The sequence below is a fragment of the Corvus brachyrhynchos genome, unplaced genomic scaffold, assembly GCF_000691975.1.
Source record: "Corvus brachyrhynchos isolate BGI_N302 unplaced genomic scaffold, ASM69197v1 scaffold90, whole genome shotgun sequence".
Classification (NCBI taxonomy): domain Eukaryota; kingdom Metazoa; phylum Chordata; class Aves; order Passeriformes; family Corvidae; genus Corvus; species Corvus brachyrhynchos.
Window position 1 is genome coordinate 5,075,248 of NW_008236932.1, and position 22,103 is coordinate 5,097,350.

At 39.3% G+C, this 22,103-nt stretch overlaps 1 protein-coding gene across 1 annotated transcript in view; it reads right to left on the reverse strand.

Annotated features, from left to right (window-relative positions):
- The window catches only part of SVEP1 (sushi, von Willebrand factor type A, EGF and pentraxin domain containing 1), a 105,720-nt gene that overhangs the window by 63,319 nt on the left and 20,298 nt on the right, over nt 1-22,103 (reverse strand). Inside the window, exons 4-12 of the mRNA XM_017728281.1 lie at nt 16,474-16,632; nt 16,049-16,228; nt 10,941-11,120; nt 6,513-6,710; nt 3,984-4,102; nt 2,621-2,750; nt 1,870-1,977; nt 1,507-1,638; nt 61-255 (exon numbers count right to left, since the gene is read on the reverse strand). Of these exons, the coding sequence (XP_017583770.1) occupies nt 61-255; nt 1,507-1,638; nt 1,870-1,977; nt 2,621-2,750; nt 3,984-4,102; nt 6,513-6,710; nt 10,941-11,120; nt 16,049-16,228; nt 16,474-16,632 (1,401 nt within the window). The remainder of the gene's footprint in view (nt 1-60; nt 256-1,506; nt 1,639-1,869; nt 1,978-2,620; nt 2,751-3,983; nt 4,103-6,512; nt 6,711-10,940; nt 11,121-16,048; nt 16,229-16,473; nt 16,633-22,103) is intronic.

Genomic DNA, 22,103 nt, shown 5'->3' on the forward strand with positions numbered 1-22,103 from the left:
TTCTCATTAAATATAGTGTTTCATGAGTTGCAGATTCATCTTAGTACCAGTAAGACTTACAAGAGCAGCTAGGCCACTCTGGAGAATAAGGTGGCTTCCAGAGACCATCTTCATATGCACAATAGTAGTTTTCACTTGATCCTTCTGAAAAGCTGTAACCCTCTGCACAGTGCAATGTGCAATTAACTCCTGCTTCATCTGATGTGCATATAAAATCACCATTCACAGGCTCAAAGGAAACTTCACAGGGAGAACCTAGGAAAAACGCAAAGATTTATATAATGATTAATGCCATGAAATAAGTGATCCTGCATGAAAACGGCACTGATGGGATTTCCAAAAGTACCTAGTAGTGACCTGATCTTGCCTCTGTTGAAGTTTGTGGAAGTATTATTTGCTACTTCCCTAAAGTCAGGATCAGGCTACTGCTAAATAATTCTCAAATTCTGCCATTGCAATTGGAAAACCAGAAACACGAAGACTTTAAAAAAAAATTATATATGAAAAACTGTTTACTAAAATAATATAAAACCTCAATCTAAGTTTTCACATGAACTTTACACAATGAATTCTAGTAATCTTGTTACATCTTGAATTCTAACTAAACATTATCCATTCTGCACCATCACAACAACTCAGGGTAACCTCATAACCTCAGTTACAATTCATTTTTCAGGCTGACTGTGAAGGAGGTTGTGAACATCTGTAAACGTTAGTCACAAACACTGAACCCCAAGAAGTCTGAGGTGGTATAGACCTTGATACAATGCCAGTTCTAAGCACTGGCTGGTCCTTGCTAAGATTTAGAGGAAATCAGAGACTAGCACATCCATTTGCAACTTACCTTTCCTGAAAGCTATAACCAAAATTCCAGTCTGCATGATTTTAAATTCTCTCTTGACTAACAGATATTTTTTATACAGATGTCCAAGTAATACATAAAAAGTAAAAAGCAGGTACAGAGTAGATTTTTTATTCTTAATATTTTATGTGCCAAATTATTGTTTGGATTTTTAAGGAAAAGCGAACTGGGGGGAAGAGATGTCTATGCAATAAACAAAATGCACTAGTATGCCTATAGGGACAGGTATATTCCAAAATCTAGAGTGTTTTATTATCTTCTGTAATATTTGCATGTAATTACAGAAAAATTAGCAGAAAATTTTCCTTTTAACTACAGATTTGAAGTAAGATTTAAGTAACACCTATTAATACATTTCACATGGTATCTGTCACTGCAAAAAACCAAAAGACCCACTTTTATGTTTTACTGCTTAATGAATCTTAATTTCAATGCTTTTATACCTAATTTGAATTTATAGAACCAAATTCACCGCTGCGCTGTATCAGTCTTAGACAGTACTAATGAATATTTTGATTGCCTTCAAGTTACTCCAATATAAAAAGGGAATAACTAAAGGGAGGGCTGGAGCAATCTTGCATCCTTTATGATATTCAGTTAAAACAATGCCATATGGTCTTGCCCAGAAGATGAAGACAACAGACCTTTGAGGACAATGTGGATCTCACATGTCCTGTTATTGCCAGAAGGATCCACAGCTGTGTACTGGACTGTTGTCTCTCCTTTGGGAAAGTGATCTCCGGGTGCATGACTCCTAGTGACAGTCAGTGGACCACCTAGAAGAGTTAAAAGACAATCTAAGGCATCGGTAAGCAAAAGAGTCTTGCTTATAGCCAGCCCTGACAAATGGAAAAGGAAATGGCAGCAAATCTTCAAAATTATGTATTCTTAAAAATAAATAAGCAAAAGGAACTGCAAAAAATCTCACTCCAAGGGATTAAGAGCGAACAGGTGGAGTTCTCTAGCCTTCCACCATCTCCTGCATGTTTTGGGGTCCACTATCTCACCTGAATTGTCTGAAAATTCTGGTTCTTCCCATGTCGCTGGGTAATCATTTTCCACTGCTTGTATGGGTGGTGGAGATCTGCATCTGTCAACTACAGGAGGTTCTGCATCTGCAGAATTTGAAAGATGGCATGACATTACCTTACAGAACTACTGTCACACTCAAATGGCATCTACAACCAGAAGAAGTCAGGTAAACAGCAGCTTTAAGCTCGTATTGGAACATACAACAAAGGTGAACAACCTGGAAGTTGCAGCAATTGGAAGATGCTGAGTGAATGGACAAAAGTAATTATTCTGCTGAACTCATGGCTTCTGCAGTGTTTGCTTTCTACAGGGCAAACCTTGGACTACCTGCAGGACTCCTGAATAACACAACTGTCCTACAGAAATACTTTAATAGTGATTTGCATCAGTAATGTGTGTGAACTTTGGAAACTTTGTTGGAGTCTTTCAAGAATTAAATAGAGATTTATGATGAAAGCAAGAAGTGACAATGCAATAAAGCACTTAATAAACCAGTCTGGGGAGAAATCTTAACAGTCAGAAAGAATGACAGAATAAAATACACCCCAAACTGAACATTGCAAGCAGTGACTGCAAGTATGCAAACTGTGACCCAGGAATGGTGATGACAATAATCCTGGGCTTATAACTGCACACCTAAAGACCAGTGACTCACAGTCTCTTTCTGCACAAATTAGGTTGCAGCCATGACAGACAGCCTTCCCAGTGATTTTTACTAGCACTTACCAATAACTTTGACGTGGAATGTACAGCTTGCCTCATTGCCTGACTTATCAGTTGCTGTGTAAGTAACGTCAACTTCGCCAATTGGGAAGAGAAATGGTGGTATGAAAGCTGGGGTAACACGAACTGAGACCTGTCATAGGAAAACACTTGTTATTTAAAAGCCAAAGCTGGTTACTAATCATGGTATTCATGTTTCAAAAAGTGGACAGACTAGTATTCTTCAATGTCAAGCCTGTTCATGCTTAATGCAAATAGCCTCTTAAAGTAGTAAGGATGGACTTTACAACAGGGTGATCTATGTTCCTTCTTAAATCTGCCTTCCTTATAGCAACAAGGATTTCCCTAGTCAGGATCTGGACCCTGACCTGTTGCAGATTACAGCATTGTGCATTAAGAAAATTCCAGACTGATGTTTGTTTGTCAAATGGCACTGAAGGCACGCTACATTGGCTTAGAACCTGTTTTGTCTGTAGACAGCTCTCCAGCTGCAAGGGCAACAGACCTGGGAGAGGAATGGAGCACACAGTTGTGGGCCATAAGTTACATATGCAGTTTGAATCTATGTATGTGTATGAGTCAATAGCCCACAGATGCTTCGGTACGGCACTTGGCTTCCACAGTTCAATGAATGTCCCTGTGTCAGCAGAGCTATAGTACCTGACAATAGCTATGCCACAGATGAAAATGTGTGAACTTCAATCTCTTTTACTGGGATAGCTCAGTTTCCTAGTGCAAAAAACTCCTGCATTAAAAGCACACACAGACTCACTGTTCCTCTGCTGACTCCTGATAAAGCGTTCAGTTGCTGTAACTTGATCATGCCTGAGCCTGTACGGAATGTTGCTCTTTATGAAACAGCTCTGAAGCAAGTTTTCCTGGTAATTCCATTTCCCAGCCTCTGACACCTATGGTGGCCAATGGCAACACTTCTGAACCTTGCACAGGAAAATCAGATTTCTCTTTCTCACCTAGGAAGCTGAAATTAGTTTTTACTTAACCCAGCGTGTACTTGTTAGCCCTTTAGATTAATGAACTGGTTTACTTCCTTCTGAGAAGAGTTTATTAAACTTCTTCACATTCTAAGTGCTCATTTTTAAAGCAGCTGTCTTCATATTATAAACAAGAGAACATTCTTTCTTTTTACCACATAAATTAACCGTATGAGGTTTTATGCACTGAAACTCCATGCAGTGTTCTGTGGCTGCAAAACTCTAATCAAGACAGAAAATGCTGAATTCTCAAGATAAAATTTTCTAGAAGATTTTGCTTCTGCTTATCAGAAGAAAGAAATTCTAGTGGATGATAAAATTAATCGAAATCAGAAAGACCGCGTCCAGTTAAATAGATAGAGATTTTGACTTGCCTCATCGCCAGAGTTATCCTCAGCTGCTGGTACCTGCCAGCTGATATTAGCAGAGTTATGATGTTCCAGAGTCACAGTCTCAATATTGTCTGGGCAGTGGATCTGAGGCGCCTCAACATCTAAACCAGGAAAAGGACAATCTAGTTTTATATGTGGTATTACGGAAGTAAAACCTCTATAATGGTTAGACTGAAACTTGTTATAACCACTCTTTCTCGTAATGCCTGGAATATAAATGTACATATTTTTGTAAACTTCCTGTCTCTGCCCCTTTGTAATTCTTGCCTAGAGATTCACACATGATTAGTAAATCCTCCTGTGGAAAGGACTGATTTTTGCTGTATTTTTGTTTATCACTGAGTACAACAATATTCTGGTTTCTACACAGAACCAAAGCCCAAGGAATAAGTAAGAATTAATTTGTTTCTTTTATTACTCATCCCTTCCTTCTCTATCCCTTCCCTGTCCAGACACAGGACACATACAGATGAAAACACTTGTTTCTGACAGTCAGTGACTTAAAAAAACCTGGAAGTAGTTTTGACATGATATATAAACTATGAACAAGACAATAGTGACTCTCAAATTCTCTGGAGCATGCTGTGGAACTGACTTAAAAGTAACAATGTCAAAATCTGGGCAGCAGTTACTGGAAATGTTCCTTAACAAACTCCTATTACAAGGTATAATGTAGGACAAATGGAGTCTTCTTGTGACATGTGACAGTGCCAGATGGTTCCAGAGGACTGGTGGTACAATATGGGTAACATCACTACCAACATTTACACCTCAAGTTTCTCTGACAAACTCAAAGTACTACTTCAGTTCCCTGGCATAGAGCCTCCCAAAACATTTGTGGTCAGGTTATTTTATTGCTGTGGTGTTGCTTGATGAATGGTCTCTAGACTCATAGGACAAGGACACATTTGGCTCTGAACTCATCTATGCCCAAGAGGCTTTAAAACAACTCAGAACTGATACCACTTATATTTTTATTATGAAATAATTCCGGTACAGACATAACTTGGGCAATTAAATTACATAATTAAGAATGAAAAGTAATAAATATATGTGATTTTGCCTTCCTTTGAACTCATTCAAATGAAATTTTTATTAGAAATGTACTCTTATAAATAACTACCAGTTATGGTTCACACTCCCTTGACCACAGCCTTCAGGCTGGGGCAAATTCCATTTGAAAGTGAAATTCTCTGAAAGGGCTAATAATAAATAAGTCAGAAAGAAAATGGCTCTTTTGAACTGGCCAAATATGTTGGCAGAAAAACAGAGAAAGACAGTAACAACAATGAAAGAATTGAAATACAACTATTCATTTTTACTCAAAAAGAATAACCTTCAGAGTTTCTCAGTGCCTCCTACATTAGGGGTTTATGCACTGGTAATATCTAAAAGCTTGAACCCAAGCCATGCTGTTTTATCTTGATCTAAACACTTCAGCTTGTGCTGGGATCCCATCAAATATTAAAAACTGTGGTTTGGCCCAGGTTTACACAAGAGATTCAGAAAAAACAATGTGGTACATCATGAAACGGGAAACAGTATGTTTAAAGAGAGAGACAAAATCTTCCTGGCCTGTACAGAGAAAAAATGCCTCAGTTTCTGTAGCGACCTGGCACGATGACTGCCGTAACTGTTTTCTGTACTGTTCCATCACCCAGTGGCTGGCAAGGGCCCCAGTTTGGGGTGAAAGCAAGAATTCTCAGAGCACAATAGTTCATGAAGAGGTGAAGAGCATATTCCCAGACTTTTGTTTTTATCCTGCCATAATCCAGAGCCAGACCCCTTCCAGTTCAGTTATGCATGTGTGTAAGGGAATAAATAACCTAGCACTCCTGGAAGAGGTGGGCAGAACTGTACATGAAATGGCAGTTCTGTATTGAAATGCATGTCACCATCTTCTGCCAACTTTACACTTTGTCAGCCAATGCACTTGGTGTTAGCCAATTTTGGCCTTAACTCTTGTGCACTGTTGCTTGGGGCATGTCAACAGCCATAGCCACTCAAAGACAACTGAAATGAACATTTCTCTATAGTCTATCAGCCAGGGCTTACACAGCCTTTACAGTTTTGCTCTGACGACAGGGTTTATAAACTTGTGCTAAACCAGTAATGACAGTATTATCATTGTTATTTTACTAGAAGTGTGGGCTCCACTTTGAATATTTTTAAGCTACAAGCTTTTACCTCTACTTCGAAATTTTAAATTTACCTGCACATCAGGCCTTTTAGAAGGCAGCCGCCTAACAACTGAGAGATGGAGCCCAGGAGAGGCAGTTGATGATGAGCACTACAAGATGACACTCAAGTGACCTCTGAACTCCACATTTTTATTACAAACTACAAGTAAATCTGACAGCCAAGCTATAAAGGTCCAGGCAACACTTCTTACACACTGTTTAAGTTTTACTTTCCCCAGTTCAAACCTGACCTTACTCAGTTATTTGCTGTGTGCTTCCCTTCAATTCTGCACTCGTGTGTACACAGACATGATTTTGTGCTGGTCTCTACCTTTACACAGAGCCTCCTGGATGTTTGCACTCCATCTCCCAAATGAAATGCACCTTATTTCTTCTCTAGCTCCAGATAGGATGAATCCCTGGGGACAGCTCAGCTGGCACACAGTCCCAGAAATGGCAGGCTCCAGCCCACATCTGGGAGGGAGAACTGTCACACGTGCTGGTTTCTGGAGGATGGGACAACGCTTTTCTGCAAGACAGCAGTAGAACATGATTTATAACTGACATACACAAAGTACACATTCAAAAAACCTGCAAATAATGTCATATGGAAAATTAGTGGGAGCAGAAAATACATGGTCTTTTCAAGAGTCTGTAGAGGTATGAGTGCATCAAAACATTATGACCTGATGAAACTTTGCTACTTGACTTTCAGTGCTGAATGAAGTAAACAACAGCCAGTTTATCAGGTCTTCTGTTGCCTCACTCCTGCTCTTCACTGAAACAGAAATATAGTAATATTCATGCAGATCCCCTATATCTCACTCTCTGGATTCACTTTTCTTTTTTCTTCTTCTTCTTTTCCTTACATCTTCCTCTTTCATGGCTGCTCTGCAGCTGCATTTCCTTGCTTCTACGAAAACTAGATCATGGCAGGAGAGAGATAATAGAAGACGTATCTGGAGCCTTCTACAGCTTCTATCTTGAAATAAGAAAGAGAGAAGAAGAAAGATACTCTGCCATGAACTCCTTATAGGTTAGGGATATGATCTGATTTTGCTTACTGCATTCCAAACCAAATGAAACTGGACTTGGTCTGCTCTGTGTTCAAAACAGCTGGAAAGACTCAGGGTGACCATAGGAAGCAGCTGAGCTCTGTAAAATCAGGAAGGGTTGATGGTTGCTTAAAGGTTTAAAATAGAAGTTTTGAACTATTTTGTTACTAGGGTTCACTACAAATCCTGAAGACCATTTACATCAAAGCAAAAACCACAATGTATTTAAACAGGTTCACAAAAGCTTTGTTTCATTCTTAAGCGGTTGTTTTTAGGAATGTTATTTTTACTTCAAGTATGGAGGCATTAACAAAGAGGGTAAAAAGGGGTGTCCCATGAATGTGGTTTGTACACTTCCAGTACTGTTTCTTGCAACAGAAAATAGGCAAACACACATGAAAAATACTTCCTTATTCAGAGCCAATGAGAAGACTTTTAACTCTTTATAACTCATCAGTGAAGAAATTAGACAGGTCTTTACACCAAGAGCACACAAAAAGCAACCCAACCCAGCTACACAAAAGGGAAGCTCTACTGAGCTCTTAGCAATGGTTTAATGACAGAAAAATTATTCACATTCAAAACACTTCACATTGCTTTTCTCTCCTCTCCTTTCCCAAAACATGCAGCAAGTAACAGAAAACTGGTTTTTATGCATGAAACTAATTTAAAGACTCTTAAGAATTCTGTGTATTTCTTGAGATGTAAACCCTCAATACCTAAATGTTTTTAAAGTCCAAGCAATTAATAATTGCACTTCTTTTCAACAGGATGCACAGGTCACAAACACTTCTAACACATTTGTTCCGTTCAGGCAGATACTGCTGGCTCTATAAGGTGGAACAACTCCATCAGGAAATAAAACCCCAAACCCTAAGTTCTGGTTGCTCACCATATGAAGGTAATTAACAAATAGCAAAAAGATCACAATTTTAAAAAAATATTTGAAGAGACAAGCTAAAAGCATTAAAATGTATATTACTCTGGGAACAAGTAGAGAAACTGAAACATGTAAGCATGAAAAGCAGAGGAAATTGCAGCTCTTTGGAAAGCAAAAACAGCTGGGACTCTTGCTTGAGACACATCCAGCTATACTAGAAAAATCCAAGTAGAGCACAATCCTGAAATGTCTGACAAAGACTCAGGATAAAATCTGGTATATCTAGCCCAAGGGAATTTCTTCTAAGTAGGACAGGTTTTTACCAGAAAAAGCAACTGTAACAGTGTTGTTTAGATTTTTTTATCGGTGCTCAATTCCAGAATTTGATCAAGTTGATCCAAAAGTCTGGAATTCATTAATGGTAGAGGGATATACATGACATTAGTCATATTGATAGGGAATTAATAGAGAAGAAGTATTTCTAAGGAGACACAAGAACATGCTTTCACCTGCAACCACCTGTGATGAAACACAACACTGTATTGTAATTCTTAACATCAAAAGGAACTTGACATATAAGAAGATTATAAAGCAAATCATGCCTCTTTCCTTCAATCCCTTTGCCAAGACTGTTTCAGGGAAAAAAAACTGGCCAGCTGCAATCAGAAGCGAGAAATAGTAATTCTTTCAACGCTAGATGGCATCAGCACCCTGGATGTCATTTGTATTTTTACTTCACTAAATATTGAACAAAGAAAGGAGAAAAGCATCGTGCAAAATTCATTAATTTTAAAGTGATTGATATTAAACTTTTGCCAATGGGTAGGAAACACAAGAACATGGCTGTGGAGGTTTTCTGGTTTTGCTTTTTTCCCCCTCAGACTGGAGAAATGACAAAGCTTCCCTTTTCAGCAGATATCTTGTTTGTCACCCACCTATAAAACATATGTACCCTACTCAAAAGTAGCTCATTGCTAACAATATCTTTAATGGAAAAGACAAAAATTTAAAACTTATGTAATATCCAAGCTTGCATTACCTTCCAGTCTCTTGGAAAGAGATGCATGACAACAGACCCCACAGAAGTGACTGTAAACAATCCAGGCAGTGTTGTGGTACAGTGAGAGTAATGGTTACAGATGGCTGTGGTGCAGTCTCAGTGAGCTAACTTGCAAATATGGCAAACTTTGCACTGATGAGCAGTCAAACTGAAAAGCATTCAGAAAACCAGCTAGACGAATATCCTGAGGTCCAAGAAATCTGTTTCAAGGTAATAGACTGAAGACAACTCCAGTTTTCTAACAGAAGGATATGACATTAATAAATTATCAATTACAAAAGCCTAAATACAGTAGGATTTCCAGCGCCTTTTATCCAGCAAATAGTAAATAGTAATTAGGAGCTATTTGGACTAAAAATAAAAAAGACAATACCTCCTTGACAATTACGATAATTGAGAAAATGGGTACAAAGAGTAGCTTCTGAGGAGGATACAGTATCAGTTTTCTGATATACATCCTCACATGAATAAAACTCCACACATTTATATTGAACCAGAATTCCAGCAAGCTTGCTCTAAACACCCATCACAACAAAAAGAAGCAGAATTTTTCAGACTCAGCAAAAATAAGATATTGCCATGGATAATCCAGGAATGGAGGCAATATTACATGGTGTGAAGAAATCTTCTGATAGAGAGTAGAGCTGGATTTTATTAATCAAAATGCTAAGCTAAGAAGGATGAATTCAACTGATGAATATGGTTAATCTTCTAATTATAATATTCCAACCAGATTTCAGGGGCCCTTCCTTTTGAAGTTAATTGAAGTTTTTCCACTGATTTTAAGAGAAGAAAGATTAAGATCTCTTAGCAAACCGTCTTGTTAAATTAATTCTTGTGGATTATTTTCATCGTTTTAGAGAATGTACTTACAGTTAGAAATTTATGCTTGTCTCACACAAAGTCCACATTTTTAAGACTGCAATAAAACAGTAAAGAAATAGCCACAGGTTCAAATGAAGTCACCCTACTGCCATTGTATTTACTGGATCCAGGTGACATATACTTCACTCTGACTTTATTCAGCACTGGATCAGCTTCTGAATTGCTGGATTTTAGACTTGTGCTTATTTTTTTTTTTCCTTCAGTCTGTGCTTGAAAGTGTTTCAACTGTATTTCATCATCTTACTTTTCAAAGTTAATTCAAGACCTGTCACTAGTCCTAAATGGATAATTCTGAAATATATAGTCCTTTATTTCTGGAACAGCAGTACATGCCTAGCTATCCCTGCACAGCTGGGGTGACCCCTGAATTCTGACTCAGAGGTGCTTAGTTCCTAACTTGTGTAATCTCTTATTTCCTTGTTGTGAGTCCAGCAAAAGTGACAACTACTGCACCTTTACTCGGGTGGTTTACACAGGGCCTGGCTAACATAAGCTAGTCCTTGCCTGCAGATCAACTTTAGCTTTATGATGGTAACTCAAAGTACTGGTTGTTCATATTCAATCCCTAGCATAGACCTACTGCTTCTGTGTTTCTTGTAACACACTGTGTGACAGTGTCTGACACTAAGGAGACACAACAACCTTTCAGTAATCAGCAGTCCATGTGGGATTTAAATGACAATCTGTCCACTTTCTCCATTTACAAATTCCTTTGCCCTTCCCCAGCTTCTAAGATTGGTATAAAACATCCATACAAAAATTCTCATTTGTAGCTTAGCTTCACCAGTTATCAAAATATGGAGAATTTCTCATCTGTGTCAGCATGTTGGAAAAGGCTGTGCTCTGACATGAACAGAGAGAGTTAGGTCAGATACCTACCCACACACTTTGGCTCCTTTGAATCCCACTGAGTGGTTCCCTGGCAGGTGAGTTTGCTGTTTCCTTCAATTTCATAGCCCTCATTGCAGGTCACAAAACATACTGTCTTATAGGAAATATCTGCTGTTGAACAATTAATGTGTCCGTGTTGAGGAGACCGAAGTCTGGGACATGTTCGAACTGCAAAGGGAAAAAAACACCAGTTCAGTCTGAGCACTGAGTATCAGTGGAGTTACACTACTTTGCCCAGTTTTTCAGAGGTGGGAGAGATACCATCTTGTACATTAGTTACAGTAACTTGTACGAATTTAGGGAATAGAGTTAGTACAGAGCAGATTTTTTCAAGGGCTTGATACCTTCCTCTTCCGGAAACAGTCTTACATGAAATAAATGTATGAGGCTGGGCACACACTTCCAAGTTCACATAAGTACTGACATAAGTCCAAGCTAACAAACTAATTGTGCATCTGGCACACAGTGTGGGGCCTGAGCTGGTAATGCCTTCAAAAGAGGACAGCTGCAGGCATATGGAATCCTGTGGAAAATTGTGTGTCCTTGGGAGTTCCTAGTTTCTAACAACGCCTGAGAGTTCTTTGGGGGATTTCCAACTGGCAGGCTGGTATGGGCTGAGAACACACCAGGCAACAGGCTAAGAGCTTATGAACAGGTCAGATGACAGTGCCCTGCTACTCAGGAGTGTTCTCAGGCACTCTGGACTGCATTCACGGAATACAGACACGGGTAAGCCTCAGCAAATAAGAAGATGCTCAGCATGCTGACGGAGACAGAGAGAGGAGGAAGGAACTTATACGGCTTGTATACCAGGTCCATGAGAGATGAAAAGGAACAAATCAGGCTGTTGCTGAGACAAAAGAGACCCTTTCAGGTGTCAGGCATGGAGACGGTCCTGGCTGCTGCTCAGCACAGAGGCTTTTCTCCTGTAATGTCTTGCAAACACTGAAAGCAGTGTGACTCCAAGGAGAATGCAGTCCTGTGCAGGATATGTGTGCAGAAAGGGAAGCAGGGAAGTGAAGAGTGATCCTCAGATTGTCTTATGGTTTTACTACTGAATCCTGATGCTGCAATCTAGCACAAAATTACTCTGTAATTAAGATTGATCCCAAAAGAGATGAATGATCACAGTAACAAAAAGGTAGCACTGGTATGAACTGGATTTATGTTCTTTGTTTCAATGTCACAACCTCAAGATTTTATAGTAGGACCTCTTTCCTTTGTACGGCCTTTTCAGTGCAGATCCTTTTAAGCTAGGATCTCATGCTCCAGCATTTTTGCCCTTGATCCCGTCCAGACAAAACTCTGAACTACATACACACTGCCTGGCCTTTGGGTCCCTCAAATAGCTAAGCTGTATACACCTACTGTCTGGACATGACTATGTGATGATCACGATACCCCAATAACCAGCCACTGACTTTCCAAAATGAGTTGAAAACTCTGATTTAAAACTGATCTCAGCTGAAGCTGGCAGATACTGTTCAGTATGTTCAAAAGAGGGATAAAAAAACCCATGAGGGCAAATGGTGTGATTGCTTGAAAATATAATCAAGAAGACCACATTTCCTTAAACCCACAGAATGGCTAAGGTTTGAAGAGGCCACTGGAGCATATCTAGTCCAACCTCTCTGCTTTACGTTGGTCATCCTAGAGCACATTGTACAGGGTTCTGTCCAGACAGTTCTGAGTCTTGCTAGTGAGGGAGACTCCACAACCTCTCTGGGCAGCCTGCTCCAGTACTCAAGTCACTCTCACTGTGAAGAAGTTCTTTCTCATACTCAGGTGGAACTTGCTGTGCATCAGCTTCTGCTCACTGCCTCTTGTTCTATTGCTTGGCACCACCAAGAAGAGCCTGGCTCCCTCCTCTTCAGATACTTATATACAATGGTAAGATCTACTCTCAGTCTTCTCCAGGCTAAACAGGTCCAGCTCTCCCAGCCTCTCAACCCTTCCTCACAACATGAAATCCTTTCTCATTTGATTGTTTTCCACAGCTTCTGTTTACCTTGCTGGCAGGAGGGCAACCTCTGGTGACGGGTGGCTTCAGAGAGCTGGACAACTTCTCTGCTGTGTTTTGGGAAGCTGATTTTACCAATTAACCTAATCTTGCTGGTGCCAGGTAGAAGGCAAAATGTGATCTCCTCTAGAAACACACTCAAAGGGAAACCAACTTGGCAGCCTCTCCTTTCTCCAGTAATTGTTTACTCTGCATACAAGTGGACACCACTAGGCACCTCAAACTAATTAATGGGCATGTGGCCTGAGTGCTCCTTCAAATGAAAGCCAGCTCCATTAATGTCAGTAACTACAAAGCCTCTGAAAGCTACAAACAACACATATTAAATAATGTCTTCTTTTTTTTAAACAGCTATGGTGACACCTAGGGAAAAAAAAGTTTGTAGCAAAAACTATGTATATGGGATGAGAAAGAAGCAAAATAAGCCATGCAGATGTACCTAATATATCCTTATATTACCACTCTCTCACTTTTACTCTCTGAAAGTATTACTACTCTTGTTCTTGCATATACACAGGCATTCTTTAGGAAGCATATTTAAAAATGATCTTGAAAGGCCCATTTTGTGAGAGGCGCTCTGAGCTTCAGAGCAGCTTTGTAATATGCTGTATCTTAACCCTCAGTAGTAGGGGGAGTAAGAAAAACATGTTTACAGCTGAATCTCACATCTTTCATACACAAGAAAGTAGGCTTGCTCTCTTAAGATATCTACAGAAATAGAAATACCCAATCTGCAATAAAAAGAAGCAAATTCTACCAAACTCTACTACTTAGGAAGCCTAAATGAATTAAGATACTGAGGACACTCTTGGCAATGTTAATGTGCCTACAGAGAAGGCAGTCCCTTCACTACCTGCTGTCTAGACATTTCTTCTGGAAGGACTACACAGCTGCAGTGCTCTTGCCTCCTCAAGTGTTTCAGTGTTCACACTTAGTGTCTCAGCATGGCTCTGGCACAAACCTGTAACTGAGCCCACGTTACCTCAGTCATGGTTCCAAGCATTAAACACCAACCCACCCTCTTATCAGTAACATATTTTCCACGACCAAGAAACATTTCCATAAAGCCAGTGAAAACAGTAACAACAATAGAGTATATTCTGCTTGCTCTGGGGTTTTTCCTAATAAATTGTTCTTGATTAAATATATGGTTTGCAGTTGTTTTTTTCCTGGGTTGCTGTTAATTGCATGACATATGACTGCATTAATCACTTTCTAATAGCACAGCAGATTTTAGCTAGAAAAAGAACTGAGGAGTATTTAATGTCAAAATCCAAAGCAGTGCAAAGGGATTTTCCTTCACTCTCCCTTCCTAATTTATGTGATAAAATACTCCTGGGATTAACAAGATGGCTATAAACCATGCCTTTGATCTTTCTCCCTTTCATAGCCTGAGTGAATCAAGACTAGCAGATCTAGTACATGTAACAGTAGGATTTTAAATACTTTTTTTTTTTAAACTGGAAGTCTTGAGTATGATGGACAACGGCACAGAAAAAGCAAAAATATATTCTTCCAATGCTTCAAAGGATATTAGCTCAATAGCAAGACAGTATCTCAGTGCCTTCCCCCAACCTTCCAAATTCCCTGTTAAAGAAAGATCACACCCCAACACCAAGTAGGTGAATTCCTTTAAATGCTCTAGCAAGATTTTCAAGTACTAGAATCTTCCACTTCTCCATGAAAGAGAAGATGAAGGATCACTTCTTTGTGGCTGACTGCAGCTTTTCCCAGATTTTTTGCACAAGGGGCTCCTGTGTGACAGAAGCTTTGACAGTGGGTCCCCCAATATCCCAGTCTGCCTGAAGCAGCATGCATTTTCAGTCTATGTTTTGACTGCTGGAAAGCCCACAGCTCCAAGTTCTGCTACTCAAGATACCCTCATGTTACTGGCCAGCAATTTATTTTCCATTGAAAGCTTCTCCTTCCTGCCTCTTGTCCCTGGAAGCTAAAAAGGAAACCTAAGATTTCCAGAACTATTTGAAGAAATGTCCTGCAAATCTAGGCAGAAGTAAACTGCTATAGGAAGAATGTCCCAAGAGACCGATCTCTAGCTCAGATTCCTCCTTTCAGAACCATAAGTTGCTGTTTCTTTCAGGGCTGCAGTGTTTGCTGTACTGTCATGAAGTGCTAATGCCTCCAAAGATCAATCCAAGGCCAGGGCAAGAGTTACAGAATGAGCTGATGGCTTTTAATTTACTAGCTTTCAGGGCAGCACATTAATGTCAGGGGCATTAAAATCAAGTTAAACATGCTGAACTGCATCTTGTGGCTGTTGAGGAGATAAGGGCTTCTACCTGGTTTATTCTTTTTCAGTCTCTCCTTAGAAGACATACCAGATATACAGACATGGAATTGCAGTTTTCATTCTAAACCATCAAAAACCCAGCCTCAGGTAGAGACAAATAATAGCAAAACAAATCTCTGCTCCTATCAGAAAATCCAGAACTAACATTTTTCAGGATGCTCTTTCTTATATCTTCTCCCTTTCACACCTATTTTTTTCTGGCTGGCATTCTTCTATAGTGAACTTCTAGGATATTATAATTGAAATTCCACTCAAAATTCTTCTGAAGACCCTGCTCAAGTCCCAAGCTTTCCTATTTTTGGTAAGAAGAAATTGTAAGAAAGCAAAATGGAATTCTTCCATGGCTAATGTCTCCCAGCACCAACGCCCCTCTAAGCCGAGAGTTTGGTGGATGTTCTAAAACTGCCATGTGACAAGGTCTTGTTACATATTTAAGTACTTGGTAGGTTCACTGGATTTACACAATGTAGATACTAAATTCACAGAAATTAGGTGGAGAGAGGTGAAGAGAGATTTAAGGAAGGTGACTGTATATTCACTTGCAAAAGACTGTCTGCTTAGTAAATCTTGCTCTGCTTTTTCCTTTGTAGAAGTCCTCCTTCCATTTTAGAAAGGAGGGAAACAGAGTGATTGGGGTGGCAGCCAGCCTTTGGAACTTTCTTTCACACAAGGACTACCAGGATCAGATCTGCACACCCAACAATGTAGTGAGTAGAGAACACCACTGTATTGAACGAACAACAGAAAAAATACTTTTCAAACACATACCTCTGCAAGTAGCCTCTGATCCAGACCACTGCCCATTTGGTTGACAAAGCCGGATGCTGCTTCCCACAAGATCAAATCCTGCTTTGCATCGGATTCCACAGGCAGCATTAAAGTAATTGTTGCAGACATTCTGGACAAAGTGACCATTTTCAGGGGGCTTCAGTTCAGGGCAGTGAACAACTAAATAATCAAACAGCCACAACAAAGTGGTTACTAGCTGGAGGGCAACAGGACACTGAAGGAAAACAATCCTTTTAAATTTCTAACTCAGCTTGCACCTTGGCATTTTTTCTGGTTTGGAACAACAGAGAAAATCTTGCATGCAATTTGACATGACCCTCACAGCACAAAGCCACATAAAAAAATTGTCCCAGCACTGCATTGTGCATTCCAGGGGTATTCTGTTCCTGGATGGAAGCACTTACCTTCACAGGTTTGTCCTACAGCATGATATCCCTCCTGGCATGTACAGTCCCCAAGGGAGGTACTTCCTGGTGGAGAAGTATGATTTTCATCAGGACATGAGATGCAAGTGCTGATTCCTCCTGGTGAACCTTCAGGCTTGTATGTTCCTGGTGGACAAGCTTTCAGCAAAAGAAAACAGAAATGAGTTCAGGACATTCACCTTTCACCTAGCAGATTTGTTCAGGTGTGTTGCTTTACTCTTTTTACATTATTCATCTATATATTCAGTGTCACTTAGGGCAGGAGCATTCTCCACTTAAAGTACTGCAGAGCTGTTAAGAGGTTTCAAGTAATGCCTACCAGACTCAGTGGAGTTATCTACAGTGACTGTCCGGGGACTGACATTAAATCCATGATTAATCATCTTGAAAAGAAACCCAGTCCCAGAAGACACACACTGACAAAACCTGTGCAGATCTTATGAAGACATTCTTGATTCAGAAGTGTAAAAAATTAGTTCAGACTTAACTACATTCAAAACTACACAGACGTTTAATGCATACAGATTCATCATAAAAACCTAATACAAGCCAGCAAAACCCCCATATGATATATATGGTCTATATACTAGATGTGCGAAAATGTGCGAGGCACCAAAAATGAAGGGATTAATTAAAGCAACTACTTCTGAAGATTTTGCACTCATTTATATTGCATTTCATATTTTTAATTCTGTGCACCTACACACACAAGCTTTAAAAACATTCAGGTGATGTTTCCTAATGCAGGGAAAATGCATAGGGAAAAGGCACCTGTCACCAGAGAACTTCAGATTGGCTTGAAAACTCTGAGTCTTATTGCTCTTTGCCTTGAATTCTATTCTTCAGGAAATCTCTGTAATTATTTGTTTCTTTCACAAGATATATGAATTAGGGGAGGGACTAATCAATAGATGCTGCTAAACTGAAGTTTTGATTGACAAGATTACCACTTGAAATGGAACTCAAAGACACTTCTTCTGAAAAATGTAACTCCTAATGAAAATTCAGAAAATATTCTGAGAAGGTTATGCAATATTAACACTGAAACCCAACCAAAAAAGCTCTCTCTCCATTAACTTCACTGTCAACCAAATGGCCACATTTTCTCCTGCAGACTGCAGGTCAGGCTCTCATATGCTCCCCTCAGTACAGTCAATTTGCAGCATTTGATGTAGCTTTGCATGGTAAAAAGAACTGTACAGCCATAAACAGCTCAAGTGACTTCCTCCTTACAGAGTTAGGTGTGCCCTGCTTCTGGAGCTGGTCTCTCCTGTGGAGCTGTATCTCCTGGAGTTGTGACATTCTGGCAGAATTAGTCTCTGCTTTGGTAGATGTTAGACCAGCTCTGTCTTTTCTGCCCGTTAGATGCTAAGACACTCTGTCTGTTGTCTTACTAATGAAAACTTACTGCTTTCTAGGCAACTGGAGAAAAAAAAAAAAGAATACAAAGACAAAAGAAAATCCACTCTCCTTTTTCCTCATCTGTCATGAGAGAATTGACTTTCATAAGCCAAGTTTTATGGAATATACCTCAAAAAAAAATCAGCCAATATGAACAGGTGGTACTTTCCAGAAGGAGGATGGTTTTTTTGGATAGGTTCCAGAGAAAATACTTTTGTTTGCTTTTCAGAAAACTGTGTGTGGTTTTTTTTTTTGAAGAAAGCAACTGAGCTGCTTCCAGGAAAGAGGCAATTTTGGGTGCTGTAATTTGGATTCAAAAATTTTTATTTTAAACACAATTTTAAAGAGACAATGAGACTTTGCAGTAAGGGATATAAGTACAAAATAAATCATTTCAGGAAGGAAATAGGGCAGAAAAATCCAATCAGATTTAGAGCTGGGATTTTTTAATTTTTGTTTTGGGATTTTCAGAAAAGTATTTTGAAAAAAAAGTCTGTTTTTTATAATGCACCTGTTCTTCCCATCCAAGACAATCCTCTTGGACTTCTACTGCTTCTTTCCTTTCTCTGTGCAGAAACTCCCATCTTGACATCACATGACTCTGAAATATTGTCTCCTGCTTTAGATGATCAGAGTATCAGAGGTATTACTCTGAAATCTCTGAAATACTTCCATATGGCACTCTGTGGAAGTCTCTGTGCATTCTTTTTAAAACTGTATCCAGCACAAAGTGATGAAGTGCATCCAAGAGGATACAGGAAAGAGCGAAAATGAAGCATCACAGGGGACCTGCTCTATGACAGTGCAGCCCTCCATATGTCAGTTGAAGTAAATTAGTCTCTGCCTTTTCCATGGCATATAAAATGACGTTGGTGCTTCATTCCAAAAAATCCCCCACCATAAACTAACAAACCTCAAACCTAATTTCTCTCCTCCTTTCAACCTCACCTTAGATAAAAAAACCAGCAGAAAGTTTCTGTTTTGAGAAATATGGGATAAAAATAATCACCCATTCTATGATGTGAGCATTTTAAACAATAAACCCAGCAATTTGCTTAGAGCTTTGAATCAGTCTGGCTTTGAAGAAAATTATTAATTCTGAAATCACACTTACAATTTGCTCTTTCCAGTCAAGCAGCAGGAGGTAAATAACACTGTTAAAATGGTTATTAATGTCTCTACTGAGAAAAACGTGTTTCCCCAAATGTCCTCATTCTTTTTGTATGCTTCAAAAGCTTATCACTGCCTTTGCATGAAGTTGAGCTATATTCTAACCTGGCTTGTTATATAGAATTTTTTCAAGTCTGAATCCCTGCTCATTGATCCCACATATACCCTAGACATATTCAAACTACAAAACTCCACACAAGTTACAATCAGAATCTTTGCCAGAAAGCACTGGCTTACAGAGATATTTTGAGTGTGTGAGATCACACAGTCTATCCTGAGATGTGGAAGAGATGGTTTAAGAATAGTGCACTTCCATCACAGTCGCAGAGGTTAGCCTGGCCTCAGCTCATATTAAAACCATTCAAAATCAGCTGTGGATGAGCAGAGCCCTGGCCATCTGCTCTAGACTGTCCACACTTGACCCAGCTAGACTGCAGGCCCATCCCAGCCAGCACTACATCATGGCACAATTCCACACTCAGTGATGGATTCAAAGGTAAGCCAGAGCTTAAGGGAAAAGCACATCTGAGGAGCACACGTGGCTCAATCCATGACTGATCATACAGTCAGTAATTTTTTCCACGGATCAAGCAGTATCAAATTTCATTCTTGTCACCAGCATGCAGTTAGCAACTCTATGCCAGCAAAAAAATGACTACAGAGAGAGATCATGTTCTTTGGTGCTAATCCGTAAAAACAATTAAAATTTTTTTTGACATTTGCTTCCCCTTTCCAGCAATGTCACGGTATAAAAAGCCTCAGAACAGTGTGTGAATAAACCCCAGTGTAAATAAGCACCAATCCATCACTGTCAAGAATGACAAAAAGAGGCAAGAATTGAAAAATGGGAAAACAATTTTAACAGTATCAGCCTTTAAACAGAGAGGACACTCATGTCCACATTGCATACATGATTTCCTCAACAAAAAAGAGAATTTCTATATGTGAACCATGTTGTTCTCTGCCCAGTAGTGAGGGGGGGGGGAGCAAGGAAATGCTTTTTGTTTGATGTAATTCTCCTCTTGAGACCAGAATAGTGAACACTGAGTTACACCAGAGGATTACCTCTTTGTTAGAGGATATCTGGAAGCAGGGATTAATGTGCTAACTCAAACAAGCACAAGGCCCAGATTCCACAAGCACACAAAGATGGCTCACATGGAAGTTGTCATCAACAACCTGCTTTCATAAAATGGTAGATATTCGTCAAGAACTCACATGCAGATTCTATTGTCTGTAGTAATGACAGTGCAATAACTTTCTGACCAGAAATGATAATGAATGCTTACTTCAGCACACCTCCTGCATTTTCCTCCTCAGATATATTCTCCTAGAGTATATAACTAACCAAAAAATTGTAAGGAAATCCAGCATGTCTCTTCTGGTTTTGAACGTTACTGGGCTGGATGACATCTTGGGCCACCAGTGGAATGCACTTTCTTACTTACACTTAAGTTGCACATAGAAAAGAAATCATTAGAAAAGAAATATGACAGGGGTTTGCTAGAAACGAAGACCCACAGGGCAGACAGAAAAACATTTTGGACAACAAACCATATTGACAGCATAACTATATGTCAAGATGTTGTTTGAATCTAAACGATAGAATGTTAGAAAAGGCCACTAAAAATTAATGAACAGACTTTCAAATTTAGTAGGAACTCTGTTCTGCCTTCCTACAGTAATGAAATAACTGACATTTTAATCTTCACACAAGAAGAATTTAATGTTGTAAAAGTGGCAACATAAACAAAGGCTTATTTCAAAGACTCACTAAACAATTACTACATATTATCCAGTTTGGCTTCTTTAACACTGCAAATGCTAAAGCCAGCAGCAAAGTTAAGCCAGTCAGCATTGAACCCTCACAATGGCATAAAGACTCCAGTCTGGACTTAAACAGGTGGAGATTATGTGGCAAAGGATTCTTCTACTCTGTGACACAGGATCACATTTTTTCCTCTAAAAGTACAAGTAAAAATTTTAAGGATAAACATTTCTGCCTTAAAAATGTAAAACTTTCAAAATCGTGGGAGAGCAGGCAATTTCCTCCCCAACTACACTAGTGCTCTAAGTCACTGAAATGGAATTATTCTTCAATTATCCCAGTGTTAAGAGAGAGGAGACTCAAACTCCATGTATTTCAAAGATTAATTTGAGGGATTTTGTATTTTCTTCAATGCATAATTTCTCCCACTAACTACCTCTACTAAGTAATCCCTGGTATGAGCATTTTTTCCACACTTTATGCTAATGAAGCATCCGATTAAGGGTTTATCTTTTGCGGGATGTGGCAGGAATCAGCTAGGCAATATCCTGCTTTCTCCTGCATCAACCTGAGCTCTATTCATACACAGCTACTCTGATAACTGTAGTCCGTAATGCTCATTTTTTCCCCAGAAGTGTAAAGCCTAAATGAAATGACACCTTTATGCAAATCGCAAATAGTCTTTATAACTCAGTCTCCAAACATCTTCAATGAGGAAAGAAAGCCTAGTTTTTCATTTAATCAAGTTGTGTTTATGATATTGTAATTATATTTGTGACACTGATTGCATGGATAGGTACTCAACACAGATGTTGCAGAATCAGAGTACACCATGAATACCTGTGAAAAAAGTGCTCTGGCAGCTGTCTTTGCCATTAGTCATGTTTTAAATTTGCTACCATGAATAGACCTGACAATAAAACTTAGTTATTTTATGAAATGGGAATTAAAACCTTAATAATGAAGGATATACAGAGAAGTTACAGTACAGTATCTATCATGTGCTACATCTTTCTATGTTCATATCTGCATCTCTCAACATGACAGAGTACTACGCAATCAAATTTGTTTAAGCGCCAAGCACATCCTCTCTTAGAAGTAGCAGGAGGAACAAGAGGCTATTATGAATTTCCTTTGAAAATAGCCTGCCAAATAAAATACACTTTACAAGGAGAAGCCACAGTGTCACAGAGGAAATGGAGATCCCCATTCCACACCGAGCAGTCAAAGACTTCCTGACACTTTCCTACTTACTGCTGCAGCAGAAGAT